This window comes from Hyperolius riggenbachi, chromosome 2, assembly GCF_040937935.1.
Source record: "Hyperolius riggenbachi isolate aHypRig1 chromosome 2, aHypRig1.pri, whole genome shotgun sequence".
NCBI lineage: Eukaryota > Metazoa > Chordata > Amphibia > Anura > Hyperoliidae > Hyperolius > Hyperolius riggenbachi.
Genome location: NC_090647.1, coordinates 129,666,615 through 129,693,072, shown reverse-complemented (window position 1 = coordinate 129,693,072; position 26,458 = coordinate 129,666,615). Strand labels below are relative to the sequence as shown.

The 26,458-nt window shown below is 44.3% G+C and overlaps 1 protein-coding gene across 1 annotated transcript in view; it reads left to right on the top strand.

The window, feature by feature from the left end:
* The window catches only part of MARCHF9 (membrane associated ring-CH-type finger 9), a 209,521-nt gene extending 183,889 nt beyond the window's left edge, over positions 1-25,632 (top strand). The window contains exons 4-5 of the mRNA XM_068265143.1: positions 17,152-17,344; positions 24,883-25,632. Coding sequence (XP_068121244.1) covers positions 17,152-17,344; positions 24,883-25,211 — 522 coding nt within the window. The 3' untranslated portion in view covers positions 25,212-25,632. The remainder of the gene's footprint in view (positions 1-17,151; positions 17,345-24,882) is intronic.
* Positions 25,633-26,458: the final 826 nt, after the last annotated feature.

Sequence of the window (26,458 nt, the reverse complement as noted above, 5' to 3'; positions counted from 1 at the left end):
ATTTTAAATTTTAAGATTGCTACATTGGTCCTTCAATGTACAGAGGTGATCTTAGCCGCTGTAACCTTTCTGGCTATGCAATGTGATCAGGTATACCAATCACAAAATGGATGAACAGAATTAAAGGTCTTATGGCAGATAAAACATTTCACATGAGTATTTAAGCTGTGTATTTAGCTACTGATCTGGAGTTCCTCTTTAAGCCCAGTGGACTCTAAGCCAAAGTGTTTAATGACATCTCCTGGGCTGAGCTGAATGTTGGCATATACGTTTTCTGCTCTAAGGGATAATCACTGCACATTTCACTATTGGCCTTTACAGTTGTAGATAAAAATGCAAATGTCATTCCAGAAAACACTTGTGATGGTAACACTTACCTCACTTCCCACCATTTCAGTCCCATAAGTGGACCTGTCACGCCATTTGATGAATGTAGCATTATTAACAAAGAAAGCTTAAGTGCACCGTACGGTTAATGGCTTACAATGTTCTGTTTCACTTAAAGGACAGCTATCGCAAAAAATCGTGAGATTTAAAAAACTCATGTACACATACATACAAAATGCATATTTGTCCCAGAGTAATTCATACTGTACATTACCTTCTTTTTATCTTCCTATGTTGCTGTCACTTACAGTATTATTAATATGACAGCTCGGAACCTCTTTCTGATGGGTTTTGGACCAGTCCATCTCTTTATGGGGGATTCTCAATGTTTCCTTTATTCTTTTCAAAAGCACTCCCTGGAAAGGACCTATAAAGAATGGCAGCCAGTCTCCCTACCATTATTGGCCATTATTCTGACAGTTTGGCTGAACCACAGCTGTCCAGTGATTTTGAAACTAAAGGAAGTCCTGAGAATCTCCCATCCCAGGGGAAAACCCATGATTTTATAGGGGGAGGGGGGGGATTTCTGAAAGGTCTACCTCAGCCACGCACAATACAGTATAATAATATGGTAGGACATCATGCCGGGTACACATAACAGGATCTGACAATTTTTTCCTAAATGTTCCATCTGCTCCTGATCGACAACGGGATCGATCAGGAACAGTTTGGATACAGATAATAATGAGGACAGCCGACATTGGTAATGAATGGGGTCAGTGCTGTGAGCTGTAGGCGGCCTACATATTTTCTGGTGTCTCAACTTGTGCCTGTCCCCAGACACTGCACCGGCCCTGGTCTGAGGTGGGATTCTGGGCAGCTGTAATTCCCCCTGCATTTGTCTATGCATCCCACACCGAGATGGACCAGTTCAAAACCTGTTGTTAAATCTTTCAGAGTTTTAGTTTAGTTAATACTAATACAGATAAAAATAATAATAATACAGAAGGACCCAGGACACACATTTGAGGGGGGGGGGGGGTAATTTTAATAAAATATATAGTATTGCAATACACATAACCCTTTCTTATAAAAAAGAAGCTGCCACGTGTGGGGAAGTTACAGAAAAAACAACAAAGCAACCGTCCAGGATGTGGAAAGTATATTAGTAAAGGAACTTCCCCACCTTACAAAACAATTCAGGGCATCATTTGGAAGTAATGGATATGTCATGTTGAAGCACTATTTCATCCATCATTCATTTATTCATTAATATTTACATATATTCCAGTCCTTTCATCAACACTCAGCCCTCTGGTTCATTTTTTATATACATTTAGTGTATATTTAGGTTTGTATACAGTTCTTTTGAGCAGTTTTCCCATGATATATTCAGATCATGGATTGGAATAAAACTGACCAATTGCTCTCTGCATATCACGTCACATGTATGCATCGTATGCTTTGTGTGTTTGCCCTTGGGTTTTTATAAGTCTCCGTTAAAAAACAGTATTTTTCTGCGTGTTGTTTTGAGCCCATCTTCCACAAAGTATAATTCCAAATGCAGCTTTAAGGTTTAAATAATGTGAATCAGTAGTCATTTTTTCATTCATTTAGTTACTCATTATTGTTATGTCAATTATATTGGAGTCTATTTATATCTACAGAACACTATACTGCAATCCTAAAGGTGCCCATACACTTATCGATTTTCCAAAGCCAATCCGGCCAAGATTGATGCTAAACTAATACCACTTTGGATGGATAGATCTTGCTTGGAAGGGGATGGGGCAGGTGCATGGCGGTAGGCTTGTGGATGATGGATGGAACCCCATAACCCCACCCCCCCACCCCCCGGCCTTCCCTCATCTAGAATATTGCTCCCGGTGGGCCCTTGCAGAGTATTGGCAGTGGACCACACCATCACCTGTCCTCCTGTGTCCTGTCTCCATCCCTGCCACTGCACCTGTTCCCAGTGACCAGGCTGCACTTACCTTATTATTATTATTGATTTATAGAGCGCCAACATGTTCTGTGGCGCTGTACATATTCCGTGGCGCTGTGACCACATCCATGCCGCAAGGTCATGTGGGAAGATGCGGACAGGACTCAGGAGTAGTGGGCTGGAGGACAGATGAGTGCGCTCCACTACCAACACTCTGCTGGGGCCCTGCTAGATGGGGGGAGACCCGGGTGGCCTGCCAGTCGGCCCTGCATGGCGCTGGTTCCATAGATTTTTAACAGATTTCATGGTGAAATCTATTAAAAATCTATTTGCCGTGTGTGGCAGTAATAGACCCCTCTCTGATCAGATTTCAATCAAACAGGAAGGAAAGATGCTTACACTCCTGTTTATCATTGTAATGTATGTTCTCAGTATTGTGCTCCCCTTCCACACATACAAATTCCTGGTTGGTCAAACTCTCACATAAGACCTCTGTACTTGATGCCCTGGAGGGTCACAACATAGAGTTCCCTCAGTACGTTTTCTGTAACAGAAGAAAAACCCCTTAAAGGACAACTGAAGTGAAAGCGATACAGAGGCTACAATATTTATTTCCTTTTAAGCAATACCAGTTGCCTGGCAGTCTTGCTGATGCTCTGCCTCCAATACTTTTAGCCATAGACCCTGAACAAGCATGCAGCAGATCAGGAGTTTGTGACATTATTGTCAGATCTGACAAGATTAGCCACATGCTTGTTTCTGGTGTTATTCAGACACTACTGCAGCCACATACATCAGCAGGGCTGCCAGACAACTGGTATTATTTTATAGGAAATAAATATGGCAGCCTCCATATTTTTCTCACTTCAGTTGTCCTTTAACTCACAATAGAAAAGTTTAGTAGAACAGTCCTATTTTCCCTTTATGTGATAACAGTGTATGCCTATTGTTGACAACATAGAAAACGAAAGTATTGATTATTTCCTTCAATCTTACTACACCAGATTGGGCTTTCTTTCTCCCTGCTTAGATCTACCTTACAATGCTCTGCACTGTGCCTGATAGTGCTGGATTAGCAATGTCACCACAGCTCAGTCAGCTGTGACTGCAGAGATCAGCTACTGTATGTGTGCACATAGATTAAATATTGCTCCATATAAAGCCTTTTGGTTGAGTCCAGATGCTCAGGGTGCTTCCAGCTGTGATGCAACATCTGATCAGCAATTTAACCCATGTCCTACTTCCTCCACCTTGCCAAATGATTCCACATTGTTACAGCATATTTTCAGTGGGCTCTGTCCACAGGGGCTGGATATGGTACAGAAAGAGCAAGCAATTTTCTGATGCCATAAGAATCTGGCTCTTTTTATGGTTCATAACCACGGGTGGCACTACACTGAGGCATGCTGGAACATGCCCCCTCCCCCCCCCCCCCCCCCCGGTAATCAGAGTGCCCCCTCTACTCAGCCAGCAACATACAGTTAACGGTTTCCAGGCCTCAGCAGTATACAGTGAACAGGATAGGGTCTTCAAAAAACTCTCCCTCCTGTCTCTTTCCCCTCCCCTGAGTCGTGAGACACAGATTGGGGAGCTGGAATGATTTGTCTGTGATCTGTACACTCAGGAGCAGCTTGTAAGGATTAAGACATGCCAGCAAACTAGCCAAGTACATCTGTAGGTAGCTTTTCTTAAATAATAGCACCATCATTTGGTTTTTATCATTGCTGAACTAGTTAGCCTTAATTTTATCATCTGAGTTAGGCAAAAAAAATTCCAATGCTCACTATACAAACATTGATTTTGATCACCCAAATGGGCCCCACCATCCAGGCATCGTGCCCCCTTTGTAACCCGCCAAAAATTTGAAGCTGGAGCCACCACTTAATAGCAAACATTCTTCCCAGGCCCTCTACCCTCCAATGCTGAAGGGTGAGCTGGAAGATGACCTCATCCCAAAGATATGCTAGGAATAAACTGACCAATCAGGAAACACATGTGAAACGTAACACTGTCAGCATTTTAAAGCACAAAGTACCTCCATATACTGTATGTATTATTAAGCAGGTATTTAAAATGAAATTAACTTTCCATTTCATTTTGTAGCATTCTGTGCATGTCTTACAATGCCTGGATGCTCAGATAACATTTTTTTTAAAGAATACCTGTGACTTCAAAAACTGGAAAAGTTAGATACTCACCTTAGAAGAGGGGAGCCTCGGGATAATCCAGAGGTTTCTCCTGTCCCCTCCCACCTCTCTGTTCCAGCTTTAAGAGTTCTCTAACTTCCTTGACAAGGGCTTGTTGATAGGAGCACGGCTGCCCTTTGCAGGCACTGGATGGCTCACACCTGCGCAGTAGCCTGGAGACGCTGAGGCTTTCCCTCCAAGCATAAGTGGCAGCGTGCTACTGCACTGGTGTGAGCTATCTTGCATCTGCGCGGTGCGGACATTTTCCTTCACGGATGGGAACGTGCCTGAGAACCTCCAGAGTGTCCCGGGGTCCAGCAGTGGCATCAAAGAGGATGTGGGAAGCCTCTGGGGATGACAGACTAGACTACTATACATACATTAATCGATACATACATAGACATTAGATTGTGAGCCCCTCCGAGGGACAGTTAAGTGACAAGATAGTATACTCTGTACAGCACTGCGGAAAATGTTGGCGCTATATAAACACTAAACAATAATGTTATCTTTAAGGGGCATAAATTACATTACAATACATGGAAATCCCTATAGTTTTTTTTCCCTGCACATTACTGGTAGCAAAGAGAGGGTTCAGTTTCAGTGTTAACTTATTGTCACAGAGCTGAGGCATAGCACACAGCCCTGGTTCACACTTGCTGATAATAGCTACTTAGAAAGGCTGCTCTTCCTAAACACACACTGCATCAGTGAATTCTTAGCAACTATGAAGACTTTATATTATGTGATGTGCATGAGTTCAGGTCCTCTTTAATGTGTAGATGGTAGCAAGTCAAACATTGGGGTCTTTCAAGTGCAGAGAAGATCATAACCATTGCAGGTAGAGGTCTGCTTCAACAGTACCGAGTTATTTTGTTTTGTTTTTCAATGGAGGGAATTTGTCTAATACTTTGGAGATATGGTGGTTAGTGGAGAAAATGCACTCATCACCAAGCAATGCTGTGACACTTACCCATAGCATTTGTGAAAACAATGCTGTGTCAAGTATAGTAGCAAGTCATTTGCACAACACATAGTTGGCCACAGTGTATCAACTAACCAAGGTATTATGCCTATGGGTATCTTCTGTGTTCATTCTCATTTCATGTGACAGTGTGCCAGTGCTGCATTGCAGGTAAAATGCAGATGTGCCCTCATTTAAGAGTGTTGGGATGTTCACAGAGGACCAAACCACTTTCAGTCTTCAAATACCCCTATTGGTCTGCACTTAGTTAAAGTACACGTACAATGAAAATGTGTTTCTTCTCAATCCCAAAACACTTTTTATTCTCACCTACCACAACTTTCAGGGTCCAGATTTCACCCCCCGTTCTCTAGGCCATACTTCCCTCCCACAGGAAAGAACAAGTGAGATCATGAATAACAAACTGGGTCATCCACACCCAAAACACCTTTTGCCACATCCCAAAAGCTCCCAACCACTCCCCATGGCCATTGCCATCCCCTTTGGAATTGACTAAGGTGGGATGAGTAGCTTGTTAGCTGTAACAGCCTTGCCACCCTCCAATAAGCAGAGAAAGAAAAGTGTAAGTGGTATGTGTGCCACACCCTATCCCAAAGTGACTGTAGGAGACACCACATGGGCATGGTTAGTCTACGGCATTGTGGTGCTTAGAAGTACCTCAATTGGTAAGATCAGGTGACAATTTTGTCTTTTCTACGTTACATAGCTTAATGAGATGCAAATCCAGTATATAACACAAGAACACCAATATTTTTCTTTTAGAGCAAGGAAAATGCTCAAACAATAATTTCCCAACTAAAGCTGAGCAGAAGAGGAGCTGTGGCATGAAATGTAAAGTCTCGCCATCTGTCTACATTCACACTTTTCTGCTAGCCAGGTGTAACTGAGTGTTCTGTTTTACTAAGCTTTCTAAATTGGACCTTGTGATCCTTGAGCTGTTATATGGCATAGACATTCATAGACAGTGAGTCAGCCGCTGATTACATGAAGCACCTGCAGCGCACAACTTACATACACAAATGATGCACTTGTTTTCAACTGACTCAATATCATGGCAGACTTCACTGAGATCATTCTGGGACGCATGCAACTAGCATAGTAGGATTCATCGATGTTTAAGTGTTTTCTAGCATTTTAGGAAATCCCAGGAGCTGTTCAGTTTTTGTTATGTTAGTCATATGCTTTTGTGTTTAGTGCTTCTAAACAACATGGTACATAGTTTTGGGATTTTATACAGTATGTACATAGAGTCAACCTTATATGTTTAGTACATATTTAGATTGTGTTTGCTCTCTTGTAAGTCTAAAGCAACATGTAGATTCATATATAGAAAGAGAGAGAGAGACACTCACTACAGCCAATTATGCAGTAGGAGAACAGAGGCGCCAGCAGAATAAAAGTGCATAACACCTTTAAAATTTGCTTGGAGGAAGTGGTGGACTTACCTCTATAAAGCAGACACGAAAGACTGTCTGAAAAGTAGCAATCACATTTATTATATAGTACCCCAGACTGAGGCGCTACACCTGCTATTGCTGGAATTCTGTTTTGTCCCCACGTTTATTGCCTGATGAAGCCGGCTCAGCCTGCGAAACGCGTTGCACTTTTGGGGTACTATATAATAAATGTGATTGCTACTTTTCAGACAGTCTGCTTTATGGAGGTAAGTCCACCACTTCCTCCTAGCAAATTTTAAAGGTTTTATCCACTTGTATTCTGCTGGTGCCTCTGTTCTCCTACTGCAAAATCTTGTCCACCCCTGGTAGAGAGGTGATCTACCACTTTTTCTCATCTACAGAGAGCGACTTCTTAGCCCTGAGTGAGGACAAGTCTAATCTCCTCACCTGCTTATACAGTGGTTGCCTGTGTGGTAACCCACGTTTGTGAGTATATTCTTCTCACTGATTTGCCTTACTTCGTTTATGTTTTAACATACTACACTATATTGGGCTCTTGGTTTCTCTACATTTTAACTACAGCCAATTAGCACTTATTGACTATTGCATTGACCTGAGGATGCAGACAAGTACCCGCGAAACGTGTTGTCTTGCTGTTTGTGTTTGAATAAAAACTATTCCAATAAAACTGGTTTTGACTCTTCCAGAGAGAAATAGAATTATCTACTTTTATTATATGTTTACTATATACAGTTAGCTCATATACATATTGGGAGCCTCCACCCCTGTCTGTATTACTCCCTTGTGCCCCCTGTATTAGGTAGCCCTCACTCCCCATTACAGCATTCCTTTATAAACTTTCAGGAGGAGAGAAAAGACTTTTGTCTATTAGCTTTATTAAAAAGCAATATCAATTAAAACTGTATTCTCGTGCATAATGCCAGCATCAATTATATAAAAGACCTGCAAGTCCCAAGAGTTTGTTAGCTGTGGCCAGCAGTGACGTGTGAGATGGAGTGCCCAGTGACTTGTGCTGCACAGCAGATGTTACCCAACCCCATTTAATGTGAAGATGTAAAAAAACAAGGTGGCTCTGACAGGTGCCTCAACTGGTGTATTACCTCTATTGCACAGGAAAGGAGTAAAGCATATATTTTTCAGATTCTCACTTAAAGCCGAAATTGTCACAAATACCTTCTGTTTTAAGAAGGCATATTTTTTGACAGTTTCACAGCATCAGAACTTTGTTTCTCTTATACAAGCCTCACTTATAGCTGCACAGAAGAAAACTGCCCGGGCTTTTTTCCCCTGATGCTGTGCAAAACATGATGGGATTTCTGATGTTATTGTTCTCGTTCTGCTGTTTTGGTGCAATTTTTTTTTTTACATTTTTAATTTGACATTTAAAGCCTAGTGTGTGCAGCTGGGAGGGGTGATCAGGACACAGGACAGTTGGAACTGTGTCTCCTGCTCCCTGTCACCTCCTTTCAACCAAAAAGATGGCTGCCCCCATGACAAAGATGGCAGCCCCCATGAATCACAAACATTTGCCTTTTCTTTTAAAACAGGGTGGGTAAGAGATTATATTACCTATCTATTCTAATTAACATAACTAATGTAACTTGATGACAGTATGTTTGTTTAGGCTGAAGTTTCCCTTTAAGTAGGGTAAGGGATGGTAAGGGAAAGAGGTGCCCAAATATAAATTCTCTGATGGTGGGGAGCTAATCTCCTAATACGAGATTGTGTTAAATTACTGTTGTAAGGCACAAAAAACTTTATTAAACCAAACCTAAAGCGAAAAAACAACCTATGATATAATGAAATGTATGTGTAGTACAGATAGTGAATAGAACATTAGTAGCAGAAAAAACATCTCATATTTTTATTTACAGTAATATAGCTTTTTTTTGTAAAAACATTGCATCATTCTGTCACAGTTGCTCTTTTAATATCACACTCTGGCTTTTAAGCTATAAAACACAGCAGACATAATGACCCTTTGAACTTTCCTGCAGTACAACCTTATCTCAACTTATCTCACTCTTTCTTGGCTGTTTAAGTGCTTCAGAAAACAGGACTGTATTCGACCCAGTGGGTTAAATAGCTCAGAGCAGCTCTTTTGCATAGATAACAACTGAAGTTTTTTTTAAATTCTTCCTGTACTATGATATTCTTTTATTTGCTACTAATGTTCTATTTCTTAGATGTAGTACACATACAATTCATCAGCTTATTTTCGATTTAGGTTTGTTTTAACAATGCATTAGCTAACAGGCACACTTACCTGAGCTTACAGGGCAGGAAAGACTTTTAACCTGAAGAAGTTGGCAGCAACCGGAGAAACGCGTTGTTAGCAAAGTCTACCTTTTTATGCCTTACAATAATAACTGAGCCTCCATGGGAGAATTGCATTCTTTGGATCCTTTTATCTTTAGGTGCCTCTCTCCCTCATCCATTTCCTCTCTTGCTCATCTAATGATGTCACACGCAGGACCTACCGTAGCACAATTAAGTGGGCTTGGTTAACACCCCTCTGTAGCATAAGCCGCTAGGTATGAACACCACAGCTTCATGGCCTAGTGTAATGCTGAGTCAGTTCCAAGTAGTGTGCATTGCTCACCACCAATTCTGGTGTAAACAAGCCCTTAATTGCAAATTTTAAAAAAAATAGGTTCACTCTGAGTACTTTTTTAAATCCAGCTTGCAGAAATGCTTTCCAGGCATTTATATGCTGCATGTTAATGTGCTCTCATGTGAAATCCGTACCAATACACAAGGTGCTCTATGACTCGTGCGATTGCATCCAAGCAAAAAGTTGATGCAGCAGTATCTGGGTACCAGTTATTAGGAAGAAATAGTTAAAACATGCCAGCCCATGTGTAATTAACTTTTTCTTCTAAGTTACCACCTAGAAGATCATTTTCATCTTATTAAAATAACTTCAGCATTTTACATTTGAAAAGGTACCCAACAGCTGGTAAATAAGTACTGTCAAAATTGTTTCGAGTATTTTCTTGCTTGCTAGTGGTGTAAAAGGCATTTTATGACAAGGTGGGAAAATATCACCTAGTAGAAAACTCAATTGCATTGGGTCGCCAAGTGTTAGTAGACCCTGCAAGTGATCACAGCACATCTGTTTATACTGGACAGATATCTGTTTATACTGTACAGATGTGGGTACCGCACCGCCATAGTGTGAATCAAGACTTAGGCCCGGTTCACATTGCGTTTTTGAGCCTTAAGGATCCTGTGAGCGGATCCGGTCTCTGCTTCACCGGATCCGGGTGGCTCGTCCGTGGCCCTGTTCACATTAGTCAAAATGGATCTGATCAATGATTGATCGGATCCGTTTTCACTCGGCAATACATACCTTATCTTCATAGGCAGCTGGCAGTAGAGGCTTCCTCTTCTTCCGCTGTGTATGAAGCCTCCCTAGCTAACCCGCCCAGCTGCTGCACCCTCCCCTAACCCTCTCGTCACTAAATTCGTGTCGGCCCATGCCCCCATCCCCCGTGGAACGGTCAGTTTGTTCACTAGTGTGAAGAAACGTTCTGTTTCCCATTGCCCTCAATGCTGCAGTATTTTTTGTCCGGATCCGTTCCGCTGGGCAGAACGTTCCGGAAAATTAGGGCCTGCAGCATTTTTTCAGATCCGGGGTCCGGAACGTATCCGTACCAATGGACGCATGTGAATGGATCCATAGGTTAACATTGGATCCATTCACATCTGTTCCGTTTGTACAGTATACGTTCCGGTTACGTTCCAGAAAAAAAAGCTAATGTGAACCGGGCCTTAGTATTGGCATTTGGCTTCAGGCTAAGTACAGGCATTAGACAGTTGTCTACAAGGTCGGACTGGGACACTATGGGCCCACCAAAGAAGTTTCAGCCTGGGGCCCACCCAGCCCGCCCAAACCCCCCATTTTCGGCTCACATATACATGTACTCTAGAAATTTTGCATGATTTTATGGTAGGGAATAGATTGTAAGCACTTCTGAGGACAGTGTCCAATAGGGATATGTCCATATGCGGCGCGCTCAGCGCGCTTCTGACAAAATGCAATCAGATTGGCGGCAGATTCCCCACAAAATGCAATCAAATTGGCAGCAGATATCCCCACAACATGCAAATAGATTGGCGGCAGATATCCCCACAAAATGCAATCAAATTGGCGGCAGATTTCCCAACAGAATACAATCAGATTGGTGGCAGATATTCCCACAAAATGCAATTAGATTGGCGGCAGATATCCCCACAAAATGCAATCAAATTGGCGGCAGATATCCCCACAAAATGCAAATAGATTGGCGGCAGATATCCCCACAAAATGCAATCAAATTGGCTGAAAATTTCCCAACAAAATACAATCAGATTGGTGGCAGATATCCCCACAAAATGCAAATAGATTGGCGGCAGATATCCCCACAAAATGCAATCAAATTGGCGGCAGATATCCCCACAAAATGCAATTAGATTGGTGGCAGATATCCCCACAAAATGCAATTAGATTGGCAGCAGATATCCCCACAAAATACAATTAGATTGGCGGCAGATATCCCCACAAAGTCAGGTCCCCTGTTAGTGGGGGCCCCGATGCTGGAAGGGGGTGCAGTGGACACAGAGCAGTGGGGAGGGGGGGAAGCCCCCCCTCCCTCACCTGGAGTCCCCCCCCCCCCAGTTTAGGTAGGCAGGTCACAGGTGTCCCCAGTTAGGTAGGTCTAAGTTCCCCCCCAGCTTGGTAGGGGGGCAGTGGGCACACAGAGCAGCTGGGAGGGGGTTGGAACTTCCCCCCTCCCTCACCTGGAGCCCCCCCAGTTTAGGTAGGCAGGCCACAGGCGCAGGTCACAGGTGTCCCACAGTGCAGGAAGGGGGGCAGTGGGCACACAGAGCGGCGGGGGGGGAAGCTTCCCCCCCTCCCTCACCTAGGGGCCCCCCTTTCCGCGCTCCCCCTTCCGCACTCCCCCTCCCTCCAAAATTGCAGCCAGCGGCCGCGAGCGGGGAATAGCTTTACCGGCATGATGACATCAGACGAGATCCATCGCTCTGCATGCCGCTGGCTGGTCTCCGTCTCCTGCAATGCACTGACTGATCGAGCTCTCGCAGTACTTCCTGCGAGAGCGTGATTGGTCAGTGCATTGCAGGAGACGGAGACCAGCCAGCGGCACACAGAGCGATGGATCTCCTCTGTTGTCATCATGCCGGTAAAGCTATTACCCGCTCGCTGCCGCTGGCTGCAATTTTGGAGGGAGGGGGAGTGCGGAAGGGGGAGCGCGGAAGGCGGGCCCCTAGGTGAGGGAGAGGGGGGAAGCTTCCCCGCCATTCTGTGTGCCCACTGCCCCCCTTCCTGCGCTGTGGGACACCTGTGACCTGCGCCTGCGGCCTGCCTACCTAAACTGGGGGGGCTCCAGGTGAGGGAGGGGGGAAGCTTCCCCCCCTCCCCGCCGCTCTGTGTGCCCAATTTCCCCCTTCCTGCACTGTGCCCGCTCTGGGGCCCCCAGGAGGCGGGGCCCACCGATGGAATCATCGGCAGTTCGGTGGGTCAGTCCGAGCCTGGTTGTCCGGCCCTGATACGCATGATGCAGCTATTACGTTTAGTCTGATTAAAGAGAGTCTGAATCGAGAATAAATCTCGCTTCAGACCTCATAAATAGCAGGGGCATGTGTGCCCCTGCTAAACCGCCGCTATCCCGCAGCTTAACGGGGGTCCCTGATCCCCAAATCCCCTCGGTGCAGCGGGGGAGCGCTTCCTGGTTGGGGCAGGGCTAACCGCCGCAGCCCTGCCCCACGCGCGTCTGTCAGCGCGTATCTCCGCCTCTCCCCCGCCCCTCTCAGTCTCCCTTCACTGAGAGGGGCGGGGGAGAGGCGGCGATGCGTCGCTGATAGACGCGACTCGAGGCAGGGCTGCAGCGGTTAGCCCTGCCTCCAGGAGCGACCAAGTCTGCGACCAAGTGTTGCAGTGGGGGGTTTGGGGGTGAAGGGACCCCCGTTTAGCGGCACCCCTGCCCCTGCTAACTTTGAGCTCTGAAGCGAGATTTATTCTCGCTTCAGAGTCTCTTTAAAGGGACTCCAAGCAGTGCAGAAACTATGGAAAGATGCATATCATTTTAAAGCTCTCTTTCTCCTCTTTCCAATGATATATAAACCGCCGCCCTACGCCTTTTAGTTTTCTCTATTTTCGTGATTGAAATTGCAGCGGCCGTGATTTCAATCGCAAAAATAGAGAAAACTAAAAGGCGTAGGGTGACGCCGGAAAGAGGAGAAAGAGAGCTTTCAAATGATATCCATCTTTCCATAGTTACTTGTATTACACAGCACGACACTTTCCCCAGTGTCAGCAGCTCCATTCAGCAGACTTTAGGAAAAAGTCGCCCTGTGTAATACAATGTAACTATGGAAAGATGGATATCATTTTAAAGCTCTCTTTCTCCTCTTTCTGGCGTCACCCTACGCCTTTTAGTTTTCTCTATTTTCGAGATTGAAATCCCGGCCGCGGCAATTTCAATCGCAAAAATAGCGAAAACTAAAAGGCGTAGGGCGGCGGTTTATATATCATTGGAAAGAGGAGAAAGAGAGCTTTAAAATTATATGCATCTTTCCATAGTTTCTGCACTGCTCAGGGTCCCTTTAACGATGGTTGTTCTGACACATACTCTTGGTTTGGTTGAGAGGCATCGAACAGACAACCATTTATTATCCCCACAGTTGCATAGGATGGGGGATATTTGAGCAGACATCAGATGGTCACCCAGTCTAGTCATAATTCATTTTGGGTGACAAAATAGTAATGTCCGTATGAGGCTTTATTTCATTTCCAGCTTCAGTCCAGCTGCGCGAGTCCGCCTCTTCCAGCAAGCCATGCTGCATACAAGCAGGTTGCAGTTTGTACAGAGCCATAAAGGAATATGTCTCTCAGGACAAAGCCGCCATGCCATCTGTTCCTAACAGCTAAATCGCTGGAACACTTCAAATACATGGCATGTATGGAACTAAACTGCTATGTATGTTAGCAGGACACATATATATTTCTAGTATGCATTCATCTTTAACTACCAATTTTAAAAACAGGCGTGATACAACCTAAAGTGATGAACATTTTACACCAATCTATTCATTTCAATCATTTTTACAGCCCTCTCATTTGATAAAATATTTGTATTCAATCAAAAACAAACTCACAGCTATTCAGCTGTTTTTAAAGGAAACTCGAGAGATATGGAAGCTGCCATATTTATTCCCTTTTAATCAACACAAGTTTCATGGTTGTCATATTGATCCTGTGTCTCTAATATTTTTAGCCATAGACCCTGAACATCTGAAGACATAACAAAAGCTGTTTAGGTGATGCCTTTAGGGCCCTTTTCCACTAGCGGCGATTGCGATGCTGAATCGCAAACCGCTAGTGATTTTTAAATCGCTACGGTTTGCCAAATAACATAGGAATCGTGGTAGGTAATTTCCACTACCGCAATTCGTTTTACTGAATCGCAATTGCGGCGTGGAGCGATTTTTGCCCCGATTTTGCTATGCAGTGCATTGCATAGGAAAATCGCGATCGCAAACGCCGGGAGAATTTGGAACTTTGCTGAATCGCAATCGCTAGCATTTAGCGCGAACGCTAGCGATTGCTAGTGGAAAAGGGCCCATAATGACTGTACAAGATTTGTTTGCAAACTTTCAATCTTTAAGTTTGTTCTTCAGGTATGATACAGAGCTGGATCAGAACCTGAACAAGCATGCAGATCAGGTAGTCTGACTGGATTTGCAACATCCTTGTTTCAGAGTTGTGACTCGGACACTACTGATGCCAGAAAATCATCAGGACTGCCAGGCAACTGGTATTGTTTAAAAGGAAAACTGGTATTGTTTAAAAGGAAATAAATATTGCAGCCTCCATGTCACTCTCACCTCGGGTTCACTTTAACTCTTCATTTTGATTTTACACAAATACAGTGATTTTGCCGAATCAAGTGCCATTGAAAGATCACAAATACAGTATTTCTGGCCAGCATTATAAGATAGGTTGCCTTGCAGGACTGTAGAGTCCAAAAATCATCCGACTTCTCAGTTTATGAAACTACCAACTCCGACTTCAGGTACCCAAAATGGCTCACATTCCGACTCCTTAGCCTATTGCTTACCAGGGCGGTGGAATTGGTACAAAAATCTTCTGACTCCTCAGTTTATGAAACCACTGACTCCAAGGCCTCGTTCACATCAGGGCCGTTTCTGAGCGCTTTTCACAGCGCACTGCCCTGTGCGATCAGCAAGGTATTGATTTTCCCATGTAGCTGGTTCACATCTATGCGCTGCGCTGAGCAGCGTAACAAAAACGTAGGGTTGCGTGCATTTCTGTGTGCTGAGCTGTAAAGCGCACATCAATGCAAGTGAATGGATGCGCTTTTTTAGCGCATAGAAGCGCATGCGTTTTTTACCCCTAATTGGAGAAAATAATACATTTACATAGAAAAACAAAGTTTTATTGACAACTGCTACAATAACAATAAGCAAAACGTACTTTAAAGAAGCGCAGCGCAACGCACCGAAACGTGCACTAAAGCGCGCACAAGCGTGTGCATTTTTTACCATGCGCTTTCACACGTTTTATCAGCGCAGCAGATGTGAACGAGGCCCAACTCAGACTCCAGGTACCCAAAATGACTCCGACTCCACAGCCCTGGTGACTTGCCATGTCCTGCATTCCTATCAAGGCCAAAGCAGTGAGACCTACCCTAACTTCTCGGTCAAATTGTGCCTAAGCTATTTAGAATTACAGTATTGTAACTGCATGGCAGATTTTGGGACCAGTCATCTTCATATAGCGGGTTCAGTGCAGTGGCATAATGATCACCCTCGAGACCCCTGCAGCCGGGAGAGGGGGTAGAATCCTAGCTAATGCAAAATAATGTGTTGACATTTTTAGTTATCTCACCTATCCAAGCAGATGAGATGAGTAAACATGTCAGAATTGGGGGAATGGGTTCCTTCTACATCCCATCTGAATAAGTACCAGGGCCTCCTCATTGGTCCCGGCTGCCAGGTCACTGTCCCCAACCCCACCAGTATGATCCTTTGACATCATAAAATCTCACCTGGGGGATCAGAACAGTGATGTGGCAGCAGGGAGCCATGAGGACTCCTGGGCACTCGATTTAATGGGTCAGTTAGGGTTAGATGAGCAACTGGAAATTGCAGAGCACTCCTATCTCTCATCCTGTACATTGGGGTATTCTCTCTGTACTAGCCCTATACATGGCTCGCTAGAGGGCAGTGGGAAGAACTATTATTATATGGACATGCATGCCTAATTTTGTTATTTCGGAGACATGCTGGTTAATTGTTATTTGGTATATTGCTGCCTTTGCATGTTTTTCATGTCTGCTGAATTATGGCTTTGGGGCACGTCTGCTTAATTATGTTAATTTGGGGACATATTGAAGTCCGTTTCGCTACTGAGGTTGTTTTCAGTGTAGCACAACTCAAATTACTTTTTACTAATTATCACTACCTATCACACATAATTTATCGATATATTGTTTCTTCAGGACAATTTAGGCTGTTTTTGGTGGATAATTTTCTTTTAGTAATTGCTTTATTTTCTGTACATGATACATGATGAACTTAAATGAACTGACTCTATACTTTACTCACTGCTGCCTCTCTCATCTCCTGCAATGTTTATTTTACACATTTACTCTCTAGTCCTGCTGTTGAATTCCCTTGGGGGGGGGGGGGGGGGGAGGGGAGGGAATCGGGTGCTACCATTCTTTTTTTTTTTTACTCTGTATCCGTTTTATCAGCTCAGAGATGAAAAAACTGTGTTATCTAGGATTTTGTAGTGAGGAGAGTGCAGTGACTTATTTTAACGCCCTCTGGTAGGAAGAGGGAATCAGTAGTTCTCCATAAGTGGTTTTTATAAAAAATAGTATGTACACAATTAAGGACGAACAGCCCAAAGCTAGTTGTGCATAACATGTTTCAATAAAGTATATTTCTGAGCAAGTGTCACCTCTTTATTTTCTTTTGTATGCTGTCTGTGGCCAAAGTTTTATGTTGGTTGACTGATTTCTAGTTATGCCCCTGGTTTGTCTCTTCTCTTTCATGACCCCATTCCACCTTCTGAAGGTTTTTTTGTTTTTTTTTGGTGAACTAACACTTTGAAACAAACATCCCAGATGTCACGCTTCATATTCACCACTGAAGATGCTGGCAAGGTTTATGGTCATTACATACCTGATATAAGGAAATGAAAATATAAAATGTAAATAATGAAATAGGTATGTCTGACTGGTCTCTTTCTTTGCTTTTCAGTGGCAGGCCATATCCTTGACTGTGATTGAGAAGGTCCAGATAGCAGCTATAATTCTGGGTTCCCTCTTCCTTATTGCAAGCATATCCTGGTTAATCTGGTCCTCGCTCAGCCCCTCTGCGAAATGGCAGCGGCAAGACCTGCTGTTCCAGATCTGCTATGGCATGTATGGTTTTATGGACATTGTCTGCATAGGTAAGATAAAATTATTATCCATGTTATGTGAAATTTAACAGTAAACTGAGAAACAGATATATTTCAGAACATACTTACCTAGTTGATCTGTGTATGCTCTTGTTGTACTACAATCTGCATTAAGAGCTGTCCAGTTGTCCAAGTGCTCTGATTCCCTCCCCTCTCTTTACTGTCTATAATAAGCTGAACTAGTTGTCAAGTATATAAACATGAATAAAATAATTAAGTAAGCATGGGCATAGCAATAGCCATAGCAGCTGCTATGGGGCTCTGGAGCATAGGGGTCCCATTAGCTTTCCTCTGTTTCTTCATCCTCTGACTTTGTCTCAGTGCCCATGAACTATGTGCAGTGTTGATGACATGAGAATGTAAATTGCCCGTGCAACTCATATCCATAGGGTATGAGTTACACGGGCAATCTATACTTTACTCACTCTACACTTTACTCACTGCTGCCTTTCTCTTCTCCTGCAATGTTTATTTTACACATTTACTCTCTAGTCCTGCTGTTAAATTCCCTTGGAGGGGCTGCCATTATTTTTTTTAACTCTGTCCGTTTTATCAGCTCAGAGGTGAAAAAACAGTGTAATCATTCAATGATCATTGTGAATCATTTCTAATGGCCGTCTCCTGTTTTGTATAGAGCGATTGGGTGATGGTCAGGGGTGCTGCTAGGCCCAGGAAAATCAAGCAGCTGCTTGGGGAGATGGGTTGGGGGGGGGGCAACACCCGCTGATACCAAATGTGTGTGTATATATATATATATATATATATATATATATATATATATAAATATATATACACACACATACAAACATTGGCTGGTGGAACCGGCTACCTATATTAGGGGTGGCTATACTGGAGGTGGGAAACCTTGGCTACCTATACTGCGAGCGGCTAACTATATTCAGGATGGCCACCTATTCTGGGGGGAAACCTTGGGCCTTTACGCAATAGTCTCTGCTCTAAATCATCCCAAAGATGTTTTGCCAGTATGAGGCCAGGGCTCTGTGCAGACCAGTCAAATCCCTCTACACCAAACTCATTCATCCATGTCTCTATGGGCATTTCTTTGTGCACTAGTGCACTGTCATGTTGGAACAGGAAGCAGCTATCCCCAAACTGTCATAAAGATGGGAACATGAAAATGTCCAAACTTTCTGGTATCCTGAAGAACTCAGAGTTCCTTTCACTGGAACTTAGGGGCTACCCCACAAAAAAAACCTACACCATAATAATCCCCTCCCCACCAAACTTTACAGTTGGCACCATGCAGTCTGTTTTGTACTATGTGCAGTGCTGCAGGAGATGTTGGTGCTTTACTAATAAAAATAATAATAAAGCAGTCCATCCATTTGGGATCCTTTTTTTGATCGGCAGACAGAGAAGTGTGATGCCTCACTCAAAAGAGCACCTTTCCTCTGCTCTAGAGTCCAGTGGTGCCATGCTTTACGACCTAGAAAAAAGCCACGATGCAGGTTGCACCCATCAAGAAGGTCGACGTGCTTGCAGGTCCAAATCCCATAGCCTCTGGTGCTGGGTCATCTTCTGGAGTACCATACTTTACAAGCCGGCATACAAAGGTTTGCATTCCACATGGCGATGTAAGGCTTGGATGCAGAAAGATAGCGACTTCTGGCCAGTATGCACCTCAGTATAGGCTGTCCATGCTCTGTGATTTTACCGCTTCATGGCTGGGTTGCTGCAGTTTCCTATAGTTTTCACTCTGTAATAACACCAACTGTTGATTGTGGAATATTTAGTAAAGAGGAAACTTCATGGATAGTCTTATTACACTGGTGACATCCTATCACGGTACCACGCTGGAATTCAATGAGCTCCTGAGAGCAGCCCATTCTTTCACTAATGTTTGTAGAGGTTTCTGCATGCCTAGGTATTTGATTTCATACAACTGTGGCCATGAAACACCAGAATTCACTGATTTAGAAAGTTGTTCCCAGACTTTTGGCAACATGTGCCTGTCTTTTTATAGCCAGTGCTGTATAGCATCTCACACCACCAGGCGTTAAAGAAATATTGGAAAATTGATGTACATTGGTATTTAAAAGAAACCTGAGGTGAGTGACATACTGTATGGAGGCTGCCATATATATTACTTTTCAAACAATACTAATTGCCAGGCAGCCCTGCTCATCTTTTTGGTCAGTAGCGTTTGAATCATTCACCTGAAACAAGCATGCAGCTAATCCAGTCAGACTTGAGTTAGAGATATCTGATCTGCATGCCTGTTCAGGGTCTATGTCTAAAGGCTCGTACCCAGGTTGCGATTTTGTGCGTGAATTTTCTGGCAATTTTTTGAGCGACGAGTGATTGTTTCTGCGATCTAGCGACATAGGTACGAGTGCATGATTAGCTGAACGATGCTTCGCGACACACAGCGCTGACGACCATCACAGCGGATCTTTGAGTTCCCTGACGACTCCCACGTAACGTGTCGCGATTGTTTGAACTCTGGTACATGCCCGTCGTTTGCCATTGCGTAACATTGCGTGTTCTGGGGGCAGGAAGATGGATCGGGGAACGCTTGTCGTCAGGTGACACTGATGTGATCTGTCTTCCTGCGTCTTCAGGTGAGTATTCAGCATAAAAGTTTTAGAGGCAGTGGATCAGCAGAACATCGAGGCAATATGCATTGTTTCAAAGGAAATAAATTTCAGCCTCCATATCCCTCTCACCTTGGGTTCCCTTTAACCTCCTTGGCGGTAATGATGAGCTCAGCTCGTCTATTACCGCCGGAGGGCGCCGCTCAGGCCCCACTGGGCCGATTTTGATACATTTTTTTTTAAAACACGCAGCAAGCAATTTGCTTGCTGCCTGTTTACACCGATCGCTGCCAATGCGCCGCTACCCGCCGCGTTATAGCCCCCCCCGAGACCCCGTGCGCAGCCTGGCCAATCAGTGCCAGGCAGCGCTGAGGGGTGGATCGGGACTCCCGATGACGTCATCACGATCGTCGCCATGGCGACGAGGGAAGCCCTAAAGGAAATCCTGTTCAGAACGGGCGGCGATCAGAAGGGTGGGAGGGACGCCGCAGGGAGGGGGGAATCATGTAGCTAGCGCTAGTCTAGCTACATGATTAAAAAAAAAAAATAGTGCTGTGTTAATAGAACGCCAGGGTGGTTAAGGGAACTGTTGTCTTTTCCCCAGAGGGGAGTAAACTATTAGGCCCCGTTCACACTTGCGGTTTAGTAAAAACCGCACCGGATGTCCGGACCGCACCGTATCCGGACCGGACCTGATCCGTACGGTTCCTATCCGGATCCGGTCCGGATCCGGTCCGTTTGCATCCGGTTTCCGTGCGGTGTGAACACGGTTGCGGTCCGGATCCGGTTTCTTAAGGAGATAACATCCTGTAAATACCTGGGGTCTGGGAGGTCAGCAGAAGGGTCTGGGGTCATTGTTGGAGACAGGTGGACGTGTGGAGACCATCCGTGGATACAGAGACTGCAGTTGGGACCATGGATCCAGGCATTTTTTACTCGTAAACCTGGGAATTCTCTCCTTCCTGTTGTTAGCCTCCTTGTCAGACATATCAGACATGTTGCTGCCAAAAAGAGCTCCAGCATGAAATCGCTGCTGCCCCACTCTTTGAACGCTGGGCCCATGTGGTCCCCATCCAAAATGCATAGGAAGTGGGGTAGAACGTCCGGTTTTTGTAGCCAGTGTGTTGTGCGCTCTCCGGCTCTCATTGCTTTGTATTGGCCGGATGGTGCAGTCCGGCTCCGCTCCGGATATGGCTGCCGGAGGAGCCGGACCAAAAAATAGCGCATGTTGGAACGGACGCCGGAGTCCGGATCCGGTCCGGCTCCGGTCCGGCTCCGGTCCGGCAGAACGGACGCATGTGAACGGACGCATAGGCTTTCATTGCTATGCCGTGTGTCCGTTCCGTCCGTTCTGCAAGCGGTCCGGCTCCGGCACGGCGATTCCGGACGGCCACCGCTAATGTGAACCGGGCCTAATTGTACTGTACATGAGTAAAAAAGCACAAGCCTGTTGAAAAATTGCAGATGCTTTGAGTAATCAGCAAGGGAGAGACAATCTGTGTTGTTTCCTTAAAATCCTTGTGTGGATGAGCAGCCAGGTAAAACCAGCAGGAAGGATGCCTCCTCTTCTTCCATATGCCCCAAACTAGTTTCATCACGCCGTTATTAATGGTTGGGTTTGGAGAGCCATATTGGACATGCAGCCTTTTAAAAATAGTGCTGATATTTATAGTCTGACATTTGCTATTTAACCACGTAACTGCATGAAATATGACCCCCTACAAATGCACATCCACAGAATCAGGACAAACATACATGATTTATATCATGCAAATTTCAAGCACTGAGCATTTCCCAGCATACCTAGACTCAACTGTGCTGTGTGCAAGGAGCTGGGCACACAACAGCTGCAGGGGACTGTTACCCTGGATGGAACAAACGGAACAAACACAGCAACATTCCATGCTTTGTACAGATAGACACATTGCCAATCACTCCCTCTTTTATGACATGTCAGGATTTGTTTCTTTCTTTTGCTGTTAAAGTGGATCCGATATAAACTCTTAGGGCTCGTTTCCACTGTTGCGACGCGATTTCGCTGGCATTCCGACGCTTGTAAAAACGCATGCGGATGCGTTTCCGCATGCGTTTTTACCCGCGATTTCGCGTACGATTTCGCATGGCAGGGTGCCATGCGAAATTAACCATGACACTGCCAGGGCAAAATAACATTGAAAAAGGTGCGAAATCGCACGCGAATCGCGGGTAAAAACGCATGTAAAAAACGCATGCGTTTTTACTATTAAATACATTAGCGGCGATTCGCACGGATTCCCGAAGCAGGCGAATTCGGTGGGTCCCGTCGTGCAGATTTGGCCCGCCGCCAAATGTCTCCCGCACGCCGCACATGTGGAAACAGCCCCGGCCCCTTCAGTGTACCAAGCGAATCCGCATCTCGTCGCCGCATGCGGATTCGCTATGGTGGAAACGAGCCCCCACTCATTGCATAATTGTGCCCCCTTATAGTATATATTTTATTATATAGTATATACATTATTATTATAGTTTAAAGAGACACTGAAGCGAAAAAAATAATATATGATATAATGAATTGGTTGTGTACTATGAATAATTACTAGAAGATTAGCAGCAAAGAAAATATTCTCATACTTTTACTTTCAGGTATATAGTGTTTTTTCTAACATTGCATCATTCTATAATATGTGCAGATTACACAACACTCAGCATTCAAAATGAGTCTTTCAGAGCAGTCTGTGAAGTAATGAACTCTCCTCTGGCAGAGGAAAAGTAAACAGTTCAATTACAGTTGAGATAATAAAAGTCAGATAACAGCCCTCTCCACGACTAACTTGGTCGGAGAGCTTAATAGCTTTTTTGCATAGAGATAACAACTGGAGTTTCTCAACTCTTCCTGTACTTGTTTTATTTCTTAGCTGTACTACACATACAAATCATAATATCATAAATTTTTTTTCGCTTCAGTGTCTCTTTAAAGGGCATTCCTCAAGCCCTATAAACTAATGCCCTAATTTCCTATCAAATAAACAAGCTGCACCCACAGCTCCTCCAGCGCCTAGGCATTCTGAGTCCCATGTAGCAAGTGCTCATGGGAGCTCACTCTGGGCAGGAGGAGGTTTTTCCCGAAGAAGGAGGAGGAGGCATTACCAGCCAGAGATTTGCAGGGGTAGGAGAGAGGAGTGGAGATTTTACAGGCTGAGGTGTGGAGCTTGCTTGTCTGTAATGATGACAAGAAGAATATGGCTGCTCTCATTGTATCACAGGAAGAAATAGTCATATACTGTTGAAGCTGTTTGCAGCTAGATTTGCTGTGTAAACTATCTAAACTTTAGATAAGATGTATAGACAATTACTTGTTATGGTTAGTTTTTCATCTTGGATCCTCTTTCAGTGTTGATATCCTGTAGATTACTGTAGCCTGCCGAATGCAGAGTATAACTATGTGTACCCCTATTGTTTTACTTTTCTAAATATTTACAAACATACCATGGCCATTTTTAGGCATAGGCAAACCAGGCAAATACATAGTGACACCTGTAGGAGCGGTTATCACATAGCAAGCTATGCTTTATAGTATACTTATACAGCAAAGTCCCAGTTATCCAGAACTCAACTAACCAGAGGTCTCAACCAACCAGAACAAATCGCTGGCAGTACTCACAGTGGTGAAGGCCAACTTTTTAGGCTGTTTGTAGGCTCTGCTGTGCTTAAAGACTGGATTCCACGGCTCCCCCAAGATTAATATACTTTCAATTACTGTATTTTAACATTTAATACAGAGTTCATGATATGTATACAGAGTCAGGGACTGTACTGTATTATCTAGGCCTATTTTTGACATTCAGTCTCAAGCAACCAGAAAGCACACTTATCCAGAAATCCCCATGGGTTCTCGGATAATGGGGACTTTGCTGTGCGCAACTGCTAGTTCCATTAAGAAATGGGATGGATGGTAATTTTAACACTTAACCAGCCGGGCGGTATGGGCGAGCTCAGCTCGTCCATCACCGCCGGAGGCTGCCGCTCAGGCCCTGCTGGGCCGATTTTCATCAAATAAAGAGCAGCACACGCAGCCGGCACTTTGCCAGCCGCATGTGCTGCCCGATCGGTCCCCCCAGCCGCCTGAGCCCAGCGTAGCCGGAACAAAAAGTTCCGGCCAGCGCTAAGGGCTGGATCGGAGGCGGCTGACGTCAGGACGTCGGCTGACGTCCATGACGTCACTCCGCTCGTCGCTATGGCAACGATGTAAGCAAAACAAGGAAGGCCGCTCATTGCGGCCTTCCTTGTTTATTCTGGGCGCCGGAGGCGATCGGAAGAACGCCTCCGGAGCGCCCTCTAGTGGGCTTTCATGCAGCCAACTTTCAGTTGGCTGCATGAAATAGTTTTTTTTTTTATTTTAAAAAAACCCTCCCGCAGCCGCCCTGGCGATCTTAATAGAACGCCAGGGTGGTTAAAGTGTACCTGAATGGGAAAAAATGCCCCTAAAGGGTACTTACTTCAGGATGGGGAAACCTCTGCTTCCCCCATCCTCCTCACAAAAGGGGGGCTGATGGGACCCCCGAAGATCCACTGTTAAGGGCTTGTCAGTGGTTTACACAGGATCAGTAGCGGCCTTCTGATGGGTTCTCGCCAAGCCTGATTGGGTCCACTTTACAGTGCAGATGCCTCACGCCTGCCCAGTAGAGTGGAGCAGATCAGGCTCAGCTATTTCAGCTGGAGCCTGACTGGAAAGCTGCTACAGCGACAGCGGTGACTGGTATTGCTTTTGTTTGGGGTCCCAGCAGTGGAAGGGGTTTGCGAAGGACAACAGGGGAAGCCTCTTTAGAATCCAGAGATTTCCCCCTGCCGAGGTGAATACCCTCCAGGGGAGATTTTTTTTCTTTACAGGTTTATTTTTAAGTGCGTGGTTACAGAAAGTATCAAACTAATAAAGAAAGTGATGTTGTTTGTATCTGCCAGTGTGTTCATTATCTTCCTCTTCTCATTGTGGAACAGGTCTTATCATCCATGAAGGATCTTCTGTATATCGGATTTTCAAACGATGGCAAGCCGTCAATCAGCAGTGGAAAGTACTGAACTATGACAAAACTAAGGACCTTGGGGAAACTTTAACTGGGACTACAAAGCTTGGGGGAAGGAATTCACGGACGAACCATTCCTCTCACAATGACAGAGGCCCGGGGCGGAGCCAACGGGTTAGGACTATATTAAACCATCACTGTGGTTATACAATTCTACACATCCTCAGCCACCTGCGGCCTAATGAACATCGAAATAGTTCAAATTCCAACAGAGAGGTGGTGATGAGAGTGACAACCGTATGAGAAATCTTGAATTACTGAAAGGAAATGGTCCGCTGCTATACTTCACTAGCTACTACTGATGCCACCATGTTGTCATGGCATCAACAATGGGGAAAGAGGAAAGATTTGATTGGCTGGAAAGCCCAGCGAGTTACAGTACACAAGGAGCTGGCCTTTTAGCGGCGTCTTGGCCAGTTGCATTCATGTAGGAATTTCCCCTCTTTTTTTATTTATTTCTTTTTTAATTGGGCCTTCTTTTATCACGTAATACTTTCCAGTGCGTCTTATTAATTACAATTCTACCAGGTCTGGTACAAGAGACTACCATCAGATGGCTGCTTTGAGGAAGTTAATTGAAAGCCCACCTGATGTGTTACTTTTTGGAATGAAATGAAAGCACAAGCCAGCGTTTCAAAAAAAAAAAAAAAAAAGAAAAGAAAAGTCATCAGAAGATACAATTTACAATTTTTACCTCAGCTTTAAACGATGGCAGCATCACACAGTAAACCAGAGAGGAGAAGAAACAGACAGAAAAGAAACACAGTTAATAAAACCATAGTAAAAAAAATTGCCTAAGCAAAAGGGTAAATAACAACAGGAAACCTAAGAGACTTGAAAGCGGTTCACAACTTTCTAAGCGACAAAAAGGTGCAATAAAACATATTTTTACGGCAAAATGGGATCTTTGCAATAAGACGCTTGTACTTTCTCTGGTTTTACATTTTTTGCATGAGTAAATGTAATTTTTTTTCCTCTCTTCTCCCTGCGGGAGGATAAAGAAAAATATTTATATGCAAATGGTCTCCAACTATATTTGTTTTCTTTTCCTTCTTATTCACATACCGGAATGTAAAATTAAAGCTTCACATTCTTCATGCGCTTGTAGAGCCATGTATGGTAATGCCAGAGTATGGCAATGTTGTCTGCCTCATGCAGCTACGGCCCCGCCCAAACTCTCCATATTGTCATTTCTTTCATGAAAGGAAACCTGAAATGAGAGAAATATAGAGGCTGCCATCTTTATTCCCTTTTAAAATTGCAAATTACTTGCAAAGTCTTAAGGTGGCCACTCACCATACAATTTTTTAAATAGCTTGTTCAATTTAAGAATTGAAATCAATTTTTCTGACTGATTGTAACATTTCAAAAATAGGACCAATGTACCACACACATATGTTCCATTTTTCCCCAATTATGATAAAAATGATTGGAAACTCAGAGAAAATTGCTAGAGTGTGTATATACATAAATTGACAATCTAACACGCA